This window comes from Sprattus sprattus (genome assembly GCF_963457725.1).
Source record: "Sprattus sprattus genome assembly, chromosome: 17".
NCBI classification, from domain to species: Eukaryota; Metazoa; Chordata; class Actinopteri; order Clupeiformes; family Clupeidae; genus Sprattus; species Sprattus sprattus.
The window spans coordinates 16,458,344-16,480,137 of NC_137915.1; the positions used below are offsets into that span (position 1 = coordinate 16,458,344).

General features: G+C 46.4%; 1 protein-coding gene across 1 annotated transcript in view; it reads left to right on the forward strand.

The window, feature by feature from the left end:
- The window catches only part of sema5a (sema domain, seven thrombospondin repeats (type 1 and type 1-like), transmembrane domain (TM) and short cytoplasmic domain, (semaphorin) 5A), a 108,949-nt gene that overhangs the window by 67,463 nt on the left and 19,692 nt on the right, over positions 1–21,794 (forward strand). Inside the window, exons 11-15 of the mRNA XM_080855311.1 lie at positions 175–382; positions 2,455–2,572; positions 5,620–5,801; positions 6,238–6,381; positions 14,113–14,260. Of these exons, the coding sequence (XP_080711437.1) occupies positions 175–382; positions 2,455–2,572; positions 5,620–5,801; positions 6,238–6,381; positions 14,113–14,260 (800 nt within the window). The remainder of the gene's footprint in view (positions 1–174; positions 383–2,454; positions 2,573–5,619; positions 5,802–6,237; positions 6,382–14,112; positions 14,261–21,794) is intronic.

The following is a 21,794-nucleotide window of genomic DNA, read 5'->3' on the forward strand; positions in this document are numbered from 1 at the left end:
AGGTTAAGATGTGGAGTTACAGTTACGTTTATTAGATTAAGTAGTTGAGGGTTAGGTGATTGGAAAATGCGATCATTCTTAATAATGATAATTCTTATATAATATGATGTATAGTTTGTTACATATACCACAATGGAACATTATAATAAGACATAACCTCATTGTCTCAACTAGATTACGGCACCATAAAGAAGGTGCTGTCCCCAGTCAACCAGTCGATGGGCAGCTGCCTTTTGGACGAGATTGAGCTGTTCCCTGAGCGCAGGAGGCAGCCCATCCGCAGCCTGCTCATCCTTCACAGCCACAGCGAGCTCTACGTCGGGCTCAGGGACCAGGTCATCAAGGTGCCACTGATGCGCTGCACTTTTCACAAGAACAGAGAGTGAGTGTGTCTCGCACACATACACACACACACACCCATGCATGCACACATATGCACATACATGCTCACACAAACATGCAGGCACACCCTGTAGAACGCATACACACTCGCTCAAATATACTGACACACACATACAGAAAAAATATATACACACACCTACACACTCAGACAGACTAATACACACACACACACACACACACACACACACACACACACACACACACACACACACACAATCACACACACACACACAAACACACACACACACACACTGACAGATACAGAACCAATTACTGAATATCTAACTCTCCTTCACATAGGCTGTCCATCAAGTCAAATCAACTAGTCATGCCTCATGTAATTAGATGAGGTGTAAGTGTATAGTTCTGTCTGATGGAGTGTTCATCAGTCTCAGTGGACGTCCAGAGTGATGCGTCACCTGGGGACAGACTAATGTAGCTGGCAATAAATATATAAGTCTGTCAGAATCCACAGACAAAACTGAATGCATTTGCTGAAGTTAAGTAGGGAGTTACTCAGAAAACAAGAGCTTCTCATTGCAGGTTCACACACATAGTTGTTGACACAAGCAAACATACACCCACACTGACTCAACCAAATACACGCACATTGACAATGGCGTAGCATACGCAGTTCAGGGATATGAATCCTTTACAAATTTGAATTGTTGCAGAAACATTGGTGTAAAAGCAAGTAATTTCTTTCACGCATTGACACACACACACACACACACACACTCTCACACACACACACACACTCTCACACATACGCTTGTTTTCACTCGAGTCCAGACGAGACACCCAGAGAGATCTGAGGCAGGCCTGACGTCCTCTCATTACACAAGATTACATCAGTGGCTGACTGCAGCCATCAGAGCTCTTTAGAACTGTCCCTGAGAAGTCCCTGAGACATGCAGGAGACATCACTGAGACATTGCATCAGGAGCATTGAGTTTCATTGAGCCAGTGAAGATCACCTCTGATCGCTCTCCAGGGAGACACTAAACCATCTACAGCATGAGTCTTTATCTCTCTCTCTCTCCCACCCTCTCTTGTATCATTTTATCAATCTTTCTGATTCTCGTTCTCTCGTACTGTTAATCTTTCTTTCTTAATCTCTCTCTCCTTCCCTCTCTCTCACTCTCTTTCCCTCTTCCCGTTCTGGTTCTTGTTTCGTTCTCTCTTAGTCCTTCTGATTCCAGCCCTCTCTAACTCCCTACTCACTCTCCCTCTTACTATCTGTCTGTTCGACAATATCTGTCTCTTTAATGCTTTCTCTTCTCTCCTGTTACTCTCTCACTCCCCTGCCTGCTGCTTCTCCTTTTCTTTCTCTTTTTCTCCCTCCCTCCCTCCCTCTCTCTTCCTCATTCCCTTTCTATCACTCTCTCCCTGGCCATTCTGTTCAGCCACACGTCATTAGCTTATTTGCATGAGCAGGAAGCGAGATATATTACTTTTTTGCGCAGAGTAAACTGCTCTGCACTGCATAAAGGGCCACACCCGGGATAATGTGTTTGTTGATATTGTGTTTAATGTCCCATAAGCACTGAGTCACAGGGCCTGTCAACAACCAGGCTGCCAGGGAGAAGAGACCTTATAGACGGGGGGAGAGATTTGTTAGACAGGCAGCGACACTCTTCACGAGAGACTATTGAACTGCAATTAGACCCAGCACTCTTTAAGATACACGTTACTTAGCTTTGAACAGGCACCCTTGGAATTGTGAAGGCGACCTGGGAAAGGGGCATGCTTTGGCATATGATTCATTCAGAGTGATTCAGCAAGAAGTGTGACTAACTTGAGGAGATGCTGACCATGATGCTGTTTCCTGATTGGGATTACTTGAGGATGATGAAGCGCCTACATTGTATAGTGACACTGTGTTTTTGTTTGTGTGTGTGACATACTGTGTGTGTAGTACAGTTTGTATATACTAACTTAGAACAATGCAATGTGTACCAATGCTGTGCCTCATGGTATGTGTGAGGGGATGAAATAAGGCTAGAACTATGTACTGATGTTCTGTCCTGTTTTTGGATGGGGGGCTCACAGGGCCTGCATTGGTGCGAGAGACCCCTACTGCGGCTGGGACCTTGTGCTGAAGAAGTGCACCACACTGGAGGAGAGTCTCAGCATGAGCCAATGGGAGCAGAGCATCACTGCGTGCCCCGTAAGTACCCAGAATGCACCTGGAGGTGCCCCCCCCCCCCTCGTCCAGCCTTGAATGTTCGAGGCTCATCTCAAATACACTCTAGCCCACCAATCTAGTTGTGATGAATGAAGGGACCTCGACTCAATGCCTGACGCGCAGAAATCAAATGTATCCTTGTGCTATAAGCCTCATTTGGTCAATACATTACCTGTCCTTCATACCTCAAAGACTCCCATGGGAAATGCCTTCTCAAATCTGTCTGCCATGACAGCAAGGACCAAATATAACAACAGGCTAGTAACAACACAAGGCTAGTAAGTAGCGGAAAGTTAGACTTAAAGCCAAGGTCCCTTGCAAATATTTTGAATAGAGAGTGTTTACTTGTGGCCTGTGTGAGAAGTGAACATACTCCAAAACCACCACCACCATCCCTGCTATTTAAAGACTCTGTTGTGTCTGCGGGAACATCTGCACTCCAAACACCAGCTGGTTCTGTCTCATTAGGCATGCTAACCATCTGAGCTGGCATTAACACCTTTTTCAGGTTGTGCCTTTAAAAACCCAGCCAGTTTATTCACCAGTCTGCAGAGCTGCCCTCCGTGTGCCAAACCAGTCTGGATCTCTGCCTGATCGATCATCCATGTGTCCCAATGCGAGGCATTAGTTCGCTTCATGCATTCACTCAATTTCACCAAGCTAAATTTCAGCAGGAGCTCCTACACGCATCCATTTCACTCACGTTGTGCCAAATGAAACTATAATTGCTCCTCTCTCCGCACACATCAATTTTTTAATGCGGCCGGCGTCGGCGGGGGTTGTGTGTGTCACCTTTCGCAACATGTTCCATTCAACAGGTTACTTGGCACAGACACCTGCTGGCGTAAGTGACCCTAGCTGGCTGACGGACGTTTGGCAAACTTCGCAGTAACCCCCCATTAATCATGGTCTCTTTGAAGCTCGCCGAGGCCCTAAGTGGTAGTTTTCACCAGGTCCACCGGAGCAGCGACTCTAAAGCAGGCATGACGTCACCCACCTGGTCAATAACGCGTTAGTAACGAAAGACACAGAGGCAGGCTGAAGCAGTGGACTCCCTTCTTTAACCAACACAATCGAAGGCTTTGTCCATTCAAACGTATCTGAAAGGCCTTGTGAAGAAGCTTGAGCCTGAGCAGAGTCGTTGCAGAATCCAGTCTCTGAGTCGAAGCGACTGACTGATTCAGTTCACAATGCTTGAACTTTCGACCTGAACCCTTTACTCTTGTAGGTTATTAAACCCAGCACTATGGAAATGTTCAGGAACTATTCCTACAGCACAGTTTTTCCATCCCGAAGGTGGAGGGGGTACAATAGGGTGATTTAAAGAGCGCTGCATCGTAACGTACGCCATGTGGAGTTTGGCGGGCGTGTGCATGAATGCTTACCTTTCAGACGAGCGTATGAAAAGCAGAAGGTGGCCTGGCAAAGAACCAACTTCAGTGGCATGTTTAACTCTGCCATCTGGAACTGCGGTGGTGGTGGTGAGGGTACACCAAGGAGAAACACACGGCAGGAGAAAGATTGTTTTTGTTTGAGGAAGAAACGGGTAAAAGGGCCTCCACCTCAGGTTGTTCCATCATCTCTTTTTAAGTTTTGATAACAAATAAAAATAGAAAAACAAAAGCACTGTGGTTGTCTGAAATAAAAGGTGGTCTTGTTTCAATTCCCTCTTTTTGTTTTTAAGTCAGATTGTTCTCCTTTTATGTGTAAACAAATGCACCATTTTCCTTTGAGTTCCTGAAAGTAATTATCTTTTTCTTTCATCCCTGTCTGTGGCTTCACATACTTCTTTGTTTTTTCACCCTGAGTTCTTTTTCACAAGACTGTGTTGTTTCGTATCATCAGTCCAGTGGAAGTGATGTTAATAGATCTGACACAGGTTAGATGCACCTCTCTTCATTTCCACCCTGTCACACAGAAAGCCTTCTGCACCAGGACTCGCAGTCAAAGGCAGCTCCAAATTATTCGGAGGACAGGGTTCATTTACCCGAACATCGAGACTAGAAACTAGTTTTTGGTTCCGGTTAGATGCAGGCTTTGTTTTGGGGGTAGGGCACTGTTTTCTTTTATGATCGATCCACAGAAACAACAGTTTTCATCAGCACCTGTTTGAGTGGATGTACAGCGGAGATGAAACTGATGATGCTTCTCACACAAGTGCATCTTCGCTTTTTCTCTCTCATTACCTTTGTATTTAATATACAATTTCAACCTGAAGGCAACCTGAAGTTGAATGGAAAAACTCCATTTGTTAGTGCTGCGATGAAATCGAGCCAGATAACTTGTTCCGCTGAGATCCATGCTCCATTGATTTAAGTATGCTGTCATCATTTCATATTTATGATCTGTTTCATTATTTCTATTTTTCTTTGATTATTTCGTCTTCACTGTCCTTGTTTAAGTTTGGATTATATCATTCATCATATATCATCTTATTATTCTTTTTTAGTTCAATGTTCAGTACACTTTACATTGGGTTCATGCTCATCATATTTTAATTCGCAGTACTGAATTACACATTGGTACAGTGTGTTTTTAGGATTACAGTTAGGATTACTTTTTGGATTGGTGACATGTAACGCTATGAGAAATGCTCTGAAATGTGTCCTGATAATTCTTTATAATGCAAATTTGCATCATGGAGTTCTTTGCCTCCGCCTTGTCTAATATTTTTTTGCAAATGGTAAATGAACTGCACATTCACACTTCGACCGATGGCGGAGGGTACTATCTAAAGTGCCAACCTGCACATTGGCAGTGGTTGGGTGTTCAGTGTCTTGCTCAAGGACACTTCAACACTTGGTGAGGAGGAGTCAGGATCGAACTAGCAACCTTCCGATAGCTGAACAACTCCTCTACCTGCTGAACCACTACCACCAGGGCACCTCAGTGGCTTTTATTCCATTAATATTAGTAACTTACTTTAGCACATGCTAGGTACACGTCCTACAAATGGAAACCAAATAACTGCATGATCAGAGGGTATGTGTGAGTGTATAAATGAAGGCGTCCTACTTCTGTGTCCTCAGGTGAGGAACGTGACTGTGGACGGAGGCTTTGGCCCATGGGCAGGGTGGAAGCCGTGTAGCCATAGCGACGGGGGCAGTGTGGGAGCGTGTGTGTGCAGGACGAGGGCATGTGACAACCCCAGTCCCAAGTGTGGCGGCCGAGATTGTGAGGGCCTCAGTGTGGAGGTCGCCAACTGCTCCAGGTATCTCTATCTCTCTCTCTCTCTCTCTCTCTCTCTCTCTCTCTCTCTCTCTCTCTCTCTCTCTCTCTCTCTCTCTCTCTCAATACACCCCCCCCCCCACACACACACACACACAAACACACACACACACACACACATGCAAATTATATGTAAATGCCCCTACATACACACACACATACAGTATAAATACACACATACACAAAAACACGTGTGCAGACTGTTAACATACCTCCCACACACAGTCATAAACACTATTCCTGTTTTACAACTCCCCCTCCATTGAAACCCTATGGGGCCTGAACACACACTCTCTGGCACTCACTGTCATCATCAGCAGGGTAGCTGTTGAAACTGGTAGGTGTGAGGGTGAGGATGAGAGACCCTCTGATAGCCCGGGCCTTGACGGCACGCTGCATGGTATTTGTTGTTTCCATAGAAACGGTGGCTGGACCCCGTGGACAGCCTGGGCACCCTGCAGCACCAGCTGTGGCATCGGCTTCCAGGTGCGCCAGCGAGCGTGCAGCAACCCCGCGCCGCGCCACGGCGGCAGGGTGTGTGTGGGACAGAACCGCGAGGAGAGGTAAAGATACAGGACACACACAAACAAACAAACAAACACACACAAACAAACACAGATAGACAGAGAGACACATAAACGCATACACACACAAATATATAAACACATGCATGTACAGTGAAGGCATGATACATACACACACACACTTACACACACACACACACACACACACACACACACACACACACACACACACACACACACACACACACACATACACATACACACTCGATCAAATATACTGACACACACATACAGACAATATATATACACACACCTATACACTCACTCAGACAGACTTATACACACACACACACACACACACACACACACACACACACACACACACGCACACAGACACACACAAGCACACATACATGCACACACACACACACACACACACACACCTTCCGGTCTCAGGTTTTCGCCAGTGAAGATGCACAAAAATTAACAGAAAGTGAAATTCACACAAATATGCACATACTAAACTCATATACACACTCACACACATATAGCCCACAGCATTTCTTGCTACTGAGATCAAAGAGTCAAGTGTGTGGGCAAGAAAGAAGATGCTAATTCGTTATGTATTTAGAACACATTTGAATGTTTCTATTTGGATATACAAGTTAGATCAAATAACCAAATACGTTCCAAATGTTGGACCTCATAATTGCACATTTTCTAAGTGTCTTTTTAAATATCTTCCGACGGACTTCGTAAGACCAACCCTAAGAAAGATCCCAGACAGATTCATGAACGCCTGGAAATGTGTTCTTATACCGCCAAAGTGTTCTCTCTGATTATTAAATTGAGCGTTTTGGTAAACCTGAATTTGAATACATACCTTATAAGGGCATGCAACAATAGGGCAGTATGCATACAGAATCCACAGACGCGAAAAGCAACTTTAGACGGATCAAAATCATGTCAAAGCGGTAAACGAACACCGGTGGTTCACCGGCCAGTACACGCAGACCAAACTTCACCCGTGCAGAGATGGAGGTACTGTTGCAGAATGTAGATGTGTCAATTCTATTCCACTATGGCTATATCCTTGGATTGAGTTTAGTGCTTATCTATTTATTCACTGCCATTTGCAGTGTTCGTGTAGTACTTCTAACATATTTTATAAGAAATTTCTTCTTAACTTTTTCTTAACCACATTCGAGAATGAGGTCCATTGTTTGTGCCTTTATGTCTCCTGTATATAGACTATGTACATAGCGAACTTCATAACATAACGAGCCTCTGCTAATGGATGATATTTAAAAAAGTAACACAAATCCATGTAAATGTCAAAACAGCAACCAATGTCCGGCATTGCTACAGTTTACATTCATACATCAGTTATACCACAGGCAGGTGATTGAGAAAGACTGCTAAAAGCAGTTTCTGTTTACTGCAGAAGCCATTTCTAGCTACGAGGATCAGAGAGTCAAGTGCGTGGGCCAGAACTCACAGAATAGGAAATTGGATTTGCATTTGTATTTGTATTTAATGTGCACACTCTCTCACACACACACACTCTTTCACACTCACACACAACCACACAGACACATGCACGCACACACACACATTATCTCTCACACACACACACACACACACACACACACACACACACACACTATCACCTCACTAAGCGTGAGAGTTTCAGTAGCGTCACATCAGGCGCTGCCCACACAAATTCTCACTCTAGTTCTTACGCTATTGCATTTCTCCAATCAAGTTTGCGTTACTGACATTAATTAAGGGAGAAAAGCAATGCCAAAGCTTTATAATTATCAGAGCTCACACACATACACACACACACACACAGGTGTTCAGCCTGGCTTGAAGTGCAGGCTCCTCATCACCTTATAATTATCCCCTCAAAATCTTGAAACACATGCGTTCCTAGGCAACCCTGGTGCCATTGGAGAAAAATTAAATTTGTGAGGGGCGAAGAGACTGCACAGAGCAAAACATCCAAGCAGAAACAAAACATCCAAGACACAAAACATCCAGGAAGAAAAGACTCACAGGGAGAGGAGAGGTGCAGTTGCCGCAGAGGTGCAGTTGCCGGAAAAGAATGGGATGGAATAGGATGGAGTAGGATGGGATGGGATGGAATAGGATGGAATAGGATGGGATGGGATGGGATGGGAGCGTTTGTGTCTGCACTCCATCCTCTGGGAAACGGACGGATGCTTTTATGGTTGTCACAGACATCCCGTGGAGCACAACTTGTTATTTTGTCTTAGTGATGAAAAGGTCCCATTCTGGTGGGGTTGCTGACACACACACACACACACACACACAGGCTGCTTCAAACACTTAATGATGGAGAAGGCACATTCTGGTGCGCTGGCCGCCCCACCGATGTGCGGTGGCAACCCCGCCGTGCCGAAAGAAAGGAAAGAGAAAGGGAGAAGGCCGGCATTTACAGTGGGCCTCACACTCTCCTCACATTGTCATGGAAACATACTAACATACCCACACACACACACACACACATTCACTCTCTCCCATACACACAAACAGAGGCTGATCCGCTAGCTGTGAGGTTGTTGAGGTGCTAATCCCTGTTGGGCTGAATTGCTCTGATCCCAGTGTCAGGTAGTCAAAAGACCTGACCGACCTGCCTAAAGAATGGAAGAAATGATCCACCTGTAGCCATGCAGAAAGTATACTAGCATACCTCTCAGCACCTGACTGATGCTGGCCCTGATCTGAAAACAGTTGTGACACAGCCTGTGACCCAGGCTAGTCCTAAACTGGCCACTGTTAAATCACTTATAGCTAGAGCACAATATTATATCTCAGTAGATTCTTATCAACTAGCACACCAGATAATCTCTCCACATCTGACTGATGCTGGCCATGATCTGGAAACAGCTCTCTGATACAGGCTAGTCCTGTCTTATTTCACTCATAGCTAGCACACAATATTATGTCTTATATCTAATATTAGAAGCAGCTCTGAGACACCGCTCTTAAAACGTCACCAGCTAATAACCATGCCAGATTGGAGCCGGGTGCGGGCCAGATGTGAGTCACATCCAGGCCTGAGCTGCCACTAAGCCGTACGGAGCCCCTCTCCTATCTCTCCCCCACTCTGGTGTGTGTGTGTGTGTGTCCAGTTTGTGTGTGTGTGTGTGTGTGTGTCCAGTGTGTGTGTCCAGTGTGTGTGTGTGTGTTTGTGTGTGTGTGTTTGTGTTTGTGTGTGTGTGTGTGTGTGTGTGTGTGTGTGTGTGTGTGTGTGTGTGTGTGTGTGTGTGTGTGCGTGTGTGTCCAGTGTGTGTGTCTGTGTGTGTCCAGTGTGTGTCCAGTGTGTGTGTATGTGCGTCTGTGTCCAGTTAGTTGGCTGTCAGAGTGGGCTAACTCCGGTGGACATAAGAGCAGGGATGGTGATGGGTGGAGGGCGCTTTGTCTGCCGCCTAGCAGTAGCTCAGAGCCCAGGGTGGGGAGATGGAGGAAGCCCACTCCTGATTTTGATGAAGTTAGGGCTCTCTCCCTTTCTTTCTTTTCTTTCTCTTTATTTCCTCTCATTCTCTCTCTCTACCTCTCTGTCACTCGCTTTCTTTCTCTCTCCTGCTCCGAAGTGAATAGCAGCTTTGGGCTCTCTTGTCAATGTTCACAATGGGTTTTCTCCGTGTGTTTTTTTCTTCTTTTTCTCTTTTCTTCTCTCTCACTTGTACTGTTCCCTCTTAAAGTCCCTCTTTCTGCATGTGTTCTGTCTCTCTCTCTCTGTCTCTCTCTCACTTTCCCCTTCTCTCCCTCTATCATATCTCATGAGGCTAGCTAACCATGGGGTTCTTTGTCTAAGAAGGCATTCAGCCTACATGCTCAACCTTCGCTCTCTTCACACAGTCCCTCTCTCTTCAGGGCACACGCTCCTCTTGGGCGTTCTGCCTTATGGATGTTTTCTCTCTCTCTCTCTCTCTCTCTCTCTCTCTCTCTCTCTTTTTTTTTTTCCTTCTCTCTCTCTCACTGTATTCTGACTGAATGGATCCAGATGGTCTAGTCTGAAGCCACTGAGAGGCTCAAGTATGCAGAGCGACTACCACAGCTCCTTCTTTTTAATCTCTGTCAGGTGTCCAGTCAGTGTAAGTGTGAGTTTGCTTATGCAGTGTGATAGATGTGTGCACATGTGGTGCTGCTGTGTGGCATATGTTAGTGGAGTGTGTGTATTTGCGTGTGTGTGTGTGTGTGTGTGTGTGTGTGTGTGTGTGTGTGTGTGTGTGTGTGTGTGTGTGTTTGAGATTGTATGTAAAACGCGTGCACTTGTGGTAATAGTGTGTCACGTGTGTTAGTGGTCTGTGTGTGTGTGAGTGAGTGTGTTTGTGGGTGTCTGTATGTGTGTGTAAGAGAGAGGAAGACAGAGAACGGGCCACGAGCGTGGACAGAGTCCAAGCTTTGCACAGGGTCCTCCAGAGTCCGGGTCCAAAGCCCTGAGCCCACACTGGCCAGCTGCCCTGGCTGCTCCATTCACACACACTCTCCTCAGGCTTCAAAAGCTCTTTACAAACCAGACAAAAAGTCCAAATCAAAAGCCGCTTTCAGATGCACACACACACACACACACACACACACACACACACACACACACACACACACACACACACACACACACACACACACAGATGTCCAGTTATGGATCATGTCCGAATGTGGCGGCTCTTCTGTCGCCGCATTCACCACTAATTTTACTGGCTTTGACGATCACAGCCCATTTCTTGTTCCTCTCTGTTGTGGCAGGCCAGACACAAAGACTCGGGCAAATTTAATTTGGACGACTGCCTCTAATTGGCAGTGTGTTGTGCAGGGCAGTGATGCTCCCTCCATATGGATTGCTGTAGTTTTTCTATAATCCACAGCCCAGCAGGTAGCATTGATCAATGGCCTCCCTGTAGGGATGGGTATTATTACGCGCTCTAAGATTTATTGTCCTTTCTCTCTGTCTCTCTCTCTCGCTTTCTCTCTCTTTACCTCCGTTTCTTTCCCATTTTCTCTCTCTGTGTCAATTGCTCAGTCCCTGTCTTTTACTTCAGTTCCATTCAGGAAGCTTTGCTGGAATGAACAAAAAGGGATTTCTGCATTGCACTGGCCAAGAAAAACATGAATTAAACATTGACTGGAACATATAATAAAACATAGGATTTGCATTAAAATGACCGGGATATAACAAAACATTTGGGCCCTTGTGTATACGGTAGGTGTGTGTGCGTGTGTGTGTTTGTGTGTGTGTGTGTGTGTGTGTGTGTGTGTGTGTGTGTGTGTGTGTGTGTGTGTGTGTGTGTGCACATGCAAGAGACAGAGAAAGCAAGACAGAAGAGAGAGGGAGAAAGAGAATGGAAAAGAGAAAGATGATGCACTAGTTATCTCTCAATCTCTCTCTCACTCACTCACTCTCTCTCTCTCTCCCTCTCATTCTCTCTCTCACTCTCTCTCTCACACTCTCTCTCAGGCGCTCGCTCTCTCTCTCACTCTCATGAATAAGAAGACCTTCGTAAGATGCATGAGGGGTTTTCATTGTCCTTTGAATTCCACATCCTTATCGTTGGATATCACCACTTCTAAGTCCACAGTCTCTCTCTCTCTCTCTCCATAGTCTCTCTCTCCTCACAGTCTCCCTCTCTCTCCACAGTCTCCCTCTCTCTCCACAGTCCCTCTCACTCCTCACAATCTCCCTCTCTCCTCACAGTCTCTCTCTCCCTCCACAGTCTCTTTCCCTCTCCCCACAGTCTCCTTCTCTCTTCACAGTCTTACCTCTCTCTTAGATGTGCGTCTGCTTGTTTTCTCTCCCTCCTGCAGAAAACAGTATTAACCTCTCATGGTATGTGAGCATTCTTCGACCTTTAAATGTCCTAATTAGGAAGCATGGATCTGTCCACATTATGTGAACTCCTTGGAGGAGAGTTGGAGATTATACTGATGTGCTGGTGCTCTCATCGTGAGATTGTAGGCATCGATACGGCTTGAAATACAGTTATCACAGTGTTTACATGCTAAATAGTCTTCATCACTTTTCTATCTCAGCTTGAGGTCTTGGGTTCAATACTCATACAAAGATCACACATACAGATAACAAATATATATCAGTAAGTCTGTCAGTTGTGTTGGATCAAGCATTTGATTAATGATTACATGTGAATGTTTCAATATCCTATTGTGACTAAATCACTGCGGGGAAAAAACTCTGAGTAGCTGACTTTTATTTTTTAGTAGACATTAACTTCCTTGCTCCTCAGTAGTTTGCTTGTGGGGTCACCAGCTGCCAGGCTTTTTGAAGGACCAGTATTTGGACAGCATGTCAGGACTGTATAGTTTGTGGAATATGATAAACTCTTTAGAAAACGTTCCCTGTTCCATTTATAGCTTGACTTCCTGGCCTCTCTTGAAAAAACCACAGAGTTTTTAGCGTAAGCTGGAGGAAAGCTGCAAAAGCAGACTGTTTATGCCCAGCCAGCCTCCCACACTAACCACATGCGGGCACACACATACACAGACACACACACACACACACACACACACACACACACACACACACACACACACAGACACACACACACACACACACACACACACACAGACACACGCACACATACGCACAAGCACACATACATACATCCACAGCCATACAGGCCACTGAACCTCATGCCCCTCCAGGTGAACTCAGTCAGACCTCAGAGCTGGCCCAGCAGGTGGAGGAGACAGAGGCAGAGAGAGTGCTGGCTGAGTCTCTGAGCCAGGGCCACTAAATTAGCTCAATCTTGGATCAGTGAGTGTGTGTGTGTGTGTGTGTGTGTGTGTGTGTGTGTGTGTGTGTGTGTGTGTGTGCGTGTGCGTGTGCGTGTGCGTGTGTGTTTGCGTGTGCGTGTGCGTGTGCAAGTGTGTGTGTGAGTGTGTGTGTGAGTGTGTGTGGTTTGGCACAGCAGGTGGAGGAGAGGTTGGGAGAGAGAGCATTTACTGACTGACTGACTGACTGACTGACTGACTGACTGACTGACTGGGGTCTGAGTCACTGGAATTAGAGCCACTTAACTACCTTAATCAGGGGTTTCACTCCTGAGCTTGCTGTGTGTGTGTACAGATGGTTAGGGAATCTTTCTCCTCTAAGAGCTCTCTGGTGCAGCATGTTCCACCTCACAGCTGACCTGCCAGAAACTCCTTAGACCGAGGCTATAGCTGACTTGGTCCTGATCTGACCATAACCTGCCAAATTTGCGAAATTCGTTATGAAGTTTAAATGAACTGTCACTTTTTGATAGTTACAAATTAGTGATACAAAGTTACAGGGATTTAAATGTAGACTAGCAACATGTTCCTTATGTCTGAAATAGCTTTCACTTACACTTCATTTGGGCTAAGAACCGCAGTGACTTTACAAAGCCGAGGCTCAGACATGCTGGCTGTGGAAACTAACGACTAAGCCTCGGCCATAGCAACCATTAATTTAGAACTAGTAACGAAAGTTTGTCCTGTAAGTTAAGAAAAGCGTTTTAGCAATCAAAAACTTGGAAATAATATACGCGAATAAACCATAATGTTAATGTGACTCAGCACCTAATTAGTGACATGACAGTTGACTGGGGTGGATCTGTGGGGCTTAACAACACAAACAGGCAAAGAGACTAACCGACACACATACACTCACACACAAATACATACAGAGGCAAACGGGCGCGTACACTCAGACACACACATACAGAGACAGACACACATCTTCATTATGTTCCTTATCTCTTGCAGGTACTGTAATGAACACTTGCCCTGCCCACCTCATGTATACTGGTCAGCCTGGTCACCATGGGAACGGTGTTCGGAGCCGTGCGGAGGGGGCATTCAGTCTCGCAGGAGAACGTGTGAGAATGGCAACGAGTGTCCAGGATGCAGCCAGGTACACACACACACACACACACACGCACACACACACACACACACACACACACACACACACACACACACACACACACACACACACATACACGTTTGCAATCACATAGACATATGCACCCACTCACACACACATGCACACAATCACATACATACATACATATATATACTCAGACACAGGCTCACAAACACACAGTCACAGAAATATTCACTCACTCACAAAAACACACACACACACACTGATACACACCTATAGTCACCCACACACGCACACAATCACATGCATACATACATATACACAGACACAGGCACGCATACACACACTCACTCACACACACTGAGACACACACAAACACAACACATACCCAATACTGTACACATGCCAAAGAGTCTTGCTCAAGAGTTACACCACCAGGTCCTAAAAAAGCTCTTATATTTAGGGAGCCCTGCATAGCGGCCCAGCCACCCCTGTTATTATTAGATTACATTCCTCGCACACGCATCAGCCTGGGGTGGCTTCCACTCTGGCACGGTTATCTGACCGCAGGTAATGTGACAAGCAGGGAAAAGCCTGTTATAATGGCCAATGCCAGCTGTAAGTCTGAGCAGCGAGGATGGTTGGTGTGTTTACCTATGCTACTCCGGAGGTCTATAAATAACGGCGTGGTAAGCACCAGGGCTAATCCGCTCGTCTCGCGACACAGAGCGGCGGGGGCAGCCGTGATCGCGGGGGCAGCGGGGGGAATTTCAGCCACGCTGGTGTCAGCTCGGATTCCCGGGGCGATGAGTCTGCCGTGTTATTCCAAAGCTATTCTGAAAGGCCGCCGTTATACCGGCGTGTAAAAATATGGCACAGTCACATGATTCAGGGATTTGACCATTCATATCAATTCAGAGCCATTCATAGCCTTCCTGGAAGCAGCGGTGAAATACGGGTCAGACAGGGTAGGCCAGGCAAAATAGCCCATTTTGGAGCCAAATATAGAATTAATTGTAAAAGATTTTTTTTCAGCATAGATCATTTCTATAAAATATTTTACAATTAGTCTTTCGTAAAACGCTATTTTGCCTGGCCTGAGGTGGAGATAGAGGCTTAGTCTTGAATCGCTCTGGCTCAGGTCTGGCTCACATCTGGCTTACATCTGGCCCAGATCCGGCCCTGCTTCGGACATTACTCACAGGAATCAGCCGGTTTAGTGAGATAGAGCAGAACCCATTTTTGGAGAGGAAAGAGAAGAGAGAGAAGAGAGAGGAGAGAGAAGAGAGAGGAGAGAGAAGAGAGAGAGGAGAAAGTAATGCCTAGGATGGGGAAGATAAAATTGTCCTGCACACAAGCAGCTCTCTGACAGCTCGAGAGAAGAGTCCCAGTGGAGCTCTCTTCCTCCCCCCCACCCTTCTGTACGTGACACTTCAGTGGGTCTGGCTGAGTGAGCCCCCAACCTGACACACACACACACACACACACACACACACACACACACACACACACACACACACACACACACACACACACATGCACGTGGTTCAGCGTTGAGGGGGGTAGCTTTTTCTGGCCCTCCACCAGGCAGAGGACATTTGACGATCCAAATTATTCCAGTTATGCCATGATGGCTTTCCTTGGTCACCAGTGTCACTGAGTCAGCTGAGTGTGTGTATTCCTGTGTGTGAATGTATTCCTGTGTGTGTGTGTGTGTGTGTGTGTGTGTGTGTGTGTGTGTGTGTGTGTGTGTGTGTGTGTGTGTGTGTGTTTAGGGGCTCCCCCCAGCAGCATGTTTCCCAGTATGGGCTACCAGTTCTGGAAAGGAGGCTATTTACCATTCTGCTTCCAACATGTCTTTCTGGAGTTCATGAGCAAGGAGGTAACCAATTACAGCCAGTGTCTCAGTGTCTCTCACATTAGCGGGGTGTCACAGAGGCCAGGCATTTCTACGGTTGCTTCTCTTCTTCTCCATTACATTAGATTTGAATCCATGGACCCACATCATCCCTTGCTCTCCGCCATGGCACAGACTTTAATTGAGGTTGTCTGGCTTGGCTACATGTAATTGCATCTCTGTCAGCTCCTTCTCCCTGGGAAGCTGCGACACTGAGAGAGAGTGAGAGAGAGTGAGAGATAGAGCAAGAGAGAGAGAGAGGGGAGGGGGTAGACAAGAGGGAAGAGAAGAGACACGGAGGGAGAGAGAGAGAAAGAGAGGGAGAGAGAGAGACAGAGTGAGAGAGAGACTGTTGTCCCCTGTTTTCTGGTCCTGTTCTGAAGCGCTGCAGGGCTGAATGAATGAATCTGAGCATGATTGCGTGGTGATGAGTTATATGTGCAGCTGATTGGGGTGGCGTGGAGTCTCATTTAGAGATAAAACAGCTGCAATTTCCCCTCTCTGTCACTGTGTGTGCCTCTGTGCTGACAGCTATAACTAAATCCCTCAGCACTTGTTGGTAGAAGATGTTTACATTACCTGTCATGTGTTATGCTGTCCGTGTTTCTAATGAGAAGTGTTAGTGCTCATAATGCGGTCTACTTTGTCAATCAGGAGTAGGGAAATAATGACGTGGGTTAGGAGAGATGGTATTAATCATTTCCTCCTGTTCCATCTGCTGAGATGTTCCTAGTGGGAAGCGGAGTGAGTGTGTGTGCTTGTGTGTGTGTGTGTGTGTGTGTGTGTGTGTGTGTGTGTTGATAATTATGATGGCCACCCTCTGAAGCTGAGTAAACACACAGCTGGTATGCGATGGCACTGGTGTGGAGGATCTGAATATGCCAATATGTCAAGAGGGTTCTGCTCTGTGTGTGTGTGTGTTTGTGTGTGTGGGTTTCTGTGTGAGAGAGAATGCATACAGAAGCATTGCAGTGGAGTGAATCCCCAGAGCATAGCAGTGGAGTGTGTATGTGTGTGTATGTATGTGTGTGCGCGTGTGTGTGTGTGCGCATGTGTGTGTATGTGTCTCACCACATTAATATTACCGTGCCCACCTGTCGTCTTGGGCAGGTATTTGTCAGGCATTAATTGACAGAAGATGGCTAACATCTGTTTCTGAGTGCAGGACGGCAAGCAGCAGGATGGTACTTCTGAGGCGAAATTTTCGCAGAATGTTTTTTTTTTCTCTTCTCTCCTCTCCTCTCCTCTCCCCTCCCCCACTCCGTCTTCACGCACGTTTGAAGTGGTCTGTGGGATAAGCAGTCTGCTTTGGAGGCTGGCGACTCTCAAGGAGGATTTAGCCAAAGTTGGCAGGGGTTTAGTGATGACTTATTTCACTTTGTAAACAGGGGCATGTGTTTGCATACTCCTCCCGTTTTTATGAGGAGGATGAAGCGTGTGTTTGTGTGTGTATGTGTGTGTGTGTGTGTGTGTGTGTGTCTGTGTGTGTGTGTGTGTGTGTGTGTGTGTGTGTGTGTGTGTGTGTGTGTGTGTCTGTGTGTTTGTGTGTGTGTGTATGAGGAGGCTGAAGCGCTGACGGTGGTGATGAGCACTCAGAGCCCGGCAGCCACGGTGGGCCAGCCTCTTATCTTTCACACGCACATGTGGGCAGCTGCCATTAAACTTAACAAGGGTAATAGTGTGAAACACTGATGTTGTGTCTGTAAAAGACATCCCATAATATAAAACTGTGTGAAGAAGCAGACTCTCTCACATCATGAAAAAGGCACCAGACGGCTTCTGTGTCTTGGCATCGTGGTTTACGATCTATTTATGATCTATAGACCCCCCAAAGTACTGGCTATTTCCCTGCGTATTAAGACAGCGTAAAGATTAGCAAACACTTTAAGACAGCGTAAAGATTAGCAAACGCGCTGGCCAAGTGTCGAGTGAAGCGGGCCAGCAGTGAAGCCCTGGATTCTGCCGCCCGAGGTAGACTTGCCTCCGCAGGCACTGAATAATGTCAAGCAGTATGTCAATAGGGCTCTTTTTGGTGTGTGTGTGGATATGTGTGTGTGTCTTTCTGTATCTGTGTGTGTGTGTGTGTGTGTGTGTGTGTGTGTGTGTGTGTGTGCAGGTTTTCTGTACGGGTGTATTTGGGGGCATTTACGTGTGTGTGTCTGTCTTTCTGTATCTGTCTCTCTGTGTGCAGGTGTGCTATATGTCTGTGTGCGTTTGTGTATGCAGGTGCAATTGCATGTGTATCTGTTTGGGTGTATTTTGGTGCATTTACGTGTGTGTGTTTGTGCACCTCCCATCGCATCATAGAGCTTAGCCGACATGGCACAGAGCTCTAAGTGAACTGGGTCAATAGTGAAGTCCCAGGTGCCGATACCCCAGCAGGCCCTAGTGAGTAGGACCTCTGCTTGATTGAAAGTCAGTTTGAATCGACAACAAAACCGGGGAATTTGGGGAGGAACGTTCTTGCATGACAAAAGCCTTCATCATGGCCGGCTGGAAGCGTGCTATCGAACTACACAGGCCTCATTTGCTGGAGCGCGGTGCTGCCAGGGCTGATAATTGAGCGCATTCGTCTCTCTCTGGAGCCCGGGCGACGGGGGGGGGTGCGGGTGGGGTTGCGAGTGGGGGTAGGGGTGGGGTGTTGTGTCGCAGGTGAGACGGCGCCGGTGAGAGATGCTCTCTCTACCTCCTGGTTAATTGATGGCTCCCTGGGCTGGGTTATTGTGTGAGCACACAGAGGAGGCTCGGTGCTGAGGGGACTCTCAGAGGGAGAACGGTGAGGGGCGAGATTGATAGAGGCATCGAGCTGTATTCTTCTCTTTCTGTTCTCTCTGCCTGCCCCCTCCGTCCCATTCATACACCACCCCCAAAGACACACACGCACACGCACACGCACACACACACACACACACACACACACACACACACACACGCACACGCACACGCACACACACACACACACACACACACACACACACACTCACACATAGACACACACGTTGCTTCCCTCCAATACCTACACTAACATACATATTCAGTCTCTCTCTCTTTCTGTCTATCTATCTATGCATCCCTCTATCCCTCCCCCTCATACTTTCAACTGCAACACATGGTCTAAGTCTCTGACACTATTACACACACAAAAACACACTCGCACGTGCGCACCCACACACACACACATGCACACACAGAAAGGCATTCTGAGCTCAGTCTTCCCTCAGCCCTGGAGAAATAAACAGTGGGATTGAATGTTATGATGTCTATGAATCCCCTGAGAGCCTGGGGTTCAATTCATCATTAGGTGGCGGACGTCTGCACAGCCGAGCGAAGAAGAAGAAGAGCAGCAGTACATCCGCTGGGAGGACCGGTCTCCAGCCTCCCCCTGTCCCCCGCATTCCCCCCATCTCCCATCCCCCACCCTCCCCCTCCTCGCTCCCCAGCACCTCTGCTGGAACACCTAGAACAATAAGCACCAGGAACCGCTCAGACAGGAAGGAGAGCGGCACACAGATGTGGAGGCGAAGCCGGCGGAGGCAAGCATATGACTGTGAAGGAGAGGAGGAGGAGAGCAGGGTGAAACGGAACAAGAAACGGGAGGCATGAAATGGAGAGATAGTGAGAAATAGCTGAGGAAAAATTTGAGAAAAACAGAATGAGGAATTGGTGTAAAGAGAGATTAAAAGAGTGATACAGTTTTTAGGTGTCATTGAGGTATCAACATTTAGAGGTCGCTACACACATTTTGTTCCATATTGGTTATTTTAATGCATTCAGAATATTGGAAATAATGTTTTTGCCTACAGTGATAGTTACATGTTTCACTTCCTTTCATGCCAACACAGCATACTGAAGTTAGAAACAGAGTGTGAGAAAGAGAGAGTGACAACAGTCAGAGTGATGGAGTGAGCACAGCGAGAGAGAGACAGAACCGGCTGGAAACGTTGATGAGGAAAGACGTGATGTTCTCTGCCCCCCCCCAGAGGCATGTTGGGGTGTCTGAAACTGCCACGCCTCCGTGCTCTCGAACATCACAGCCTTACACGGTGCCGACTAACCCACCAACAGATGTCCCACGCACCACCCAATCAAGCACTCCAGCAGCCAAACGCCTTGCTCGCCGCCTCGCTCACTGTCGCTAATGTGGATGAACAGCCCCAGTTGGCTAATACAGTGGGGACCCGCCACTTAATTGAATCCAATTTTGCGTCCCCACATGCTTGCCGTCATGTCCCGCTGACTTCTGCAGAGTTATCACTTTCCGGTAATTCTTTGGAAACAGAGATGTTACAGGCTGGTTTGTCGACTCAGGGTGAAATGGCAGCGATCCCCTGGATATCCACCGCTAATGTGCTTTTATTATCCCTATAGAAGGGAGATGGGATCAAAGGCAGTATTATTTCCCACAGGAAAGTTTTCTCCTATTGAGAATATTTTATTAGAAATGTATTTTCATCTCAAGACATATTAATGGGTTTTCATATGCTCATGCCCACGCGCCACAACTCTTTGTGAGTCTTGAGTCGTAGTGTCTTAGTGTGGGGGCTCAGTACTCAATTCTCTTCGTCTCTCGACCCGTCTTCTTTCGATAAATATTTTTTTATCTTATTGCTGCGAGTGAAAGTATGCCTTCTTTAATCCTGCCTTCATCTTAAGCATCTCACGTGACAGAAAACAAAGCCTTGCCAGATGTCTACTCCTAAACAGCCCAGTATCGCCAAACAGCCCAAAATAAACCTGTTTCCCGCCAACCCACCCGTCTCTTTCTGAAATTACACTTTAAAAAGAAACACTTTTGTTTGTGGAGTTTGGTATAAGAAGCCTCTAATTAGGTCCTTGACCGACACATAAACACACTTTCACACTGTGACAGAATGGCTCGCAGTCTGTCATTAGAAATTCACACAGTTTGTGCTGGGATGGTGGGGTCCACAGCCACCTCTTTCCCAAAACTAATTTCACCACACACACACACACACACACACACACACACTGTCTCTCTCTTACACCCTTCTTCTTTTACACACACTCTCTCTAGTTCACACTCTACCTCTCAGACACACACACACGCAAATTAAAACATATTGTCCGTTTGGGTGTTGATTTCTGGCTTTGTAGATGGCTCACATGAAAGTGTGAAACCAATTCTATTGACAACATACAAAAGAACGGCCATGATGTTGGTCCTGTTTGACAGTGCGATGACTGCTTGTCTTTTGGTTTCGCTACCTTTACTTAAAATGGACTACATACTGTTTATATGGACTTCATTTAGATGGTTATTCAGGGGACTTGAAAACCAAATATGCATCTTCACACAATGATTTGTATTCTTTTTCTACCACAGTTCAAAACATACTGTTCCTTGTTAAATAGCATTCAAGTACAAACTGCTTGTCATGCTGAAAGCTTAAAAATCTAACTTCTATATATTTTATAACGTGAAATTATCTTTTCTTCCCATTCTTTCGGATTTTTCATTCTTTTTTCTTGTCAACTGCCTAGCTACCCTTGGGGTGACTTTATCTTTTAGCTCAGCTGTATTTGTATTTAGGCCTGTGTATGAGGAGAAGGGTTCACGTTTGTCTTGTGTGTGTGGTTAGATGTGCGTGTCTTGCTATATATATGTGTCTGTGTGTGTGTCTGTGTGTGTGTGTTTAGACGTGT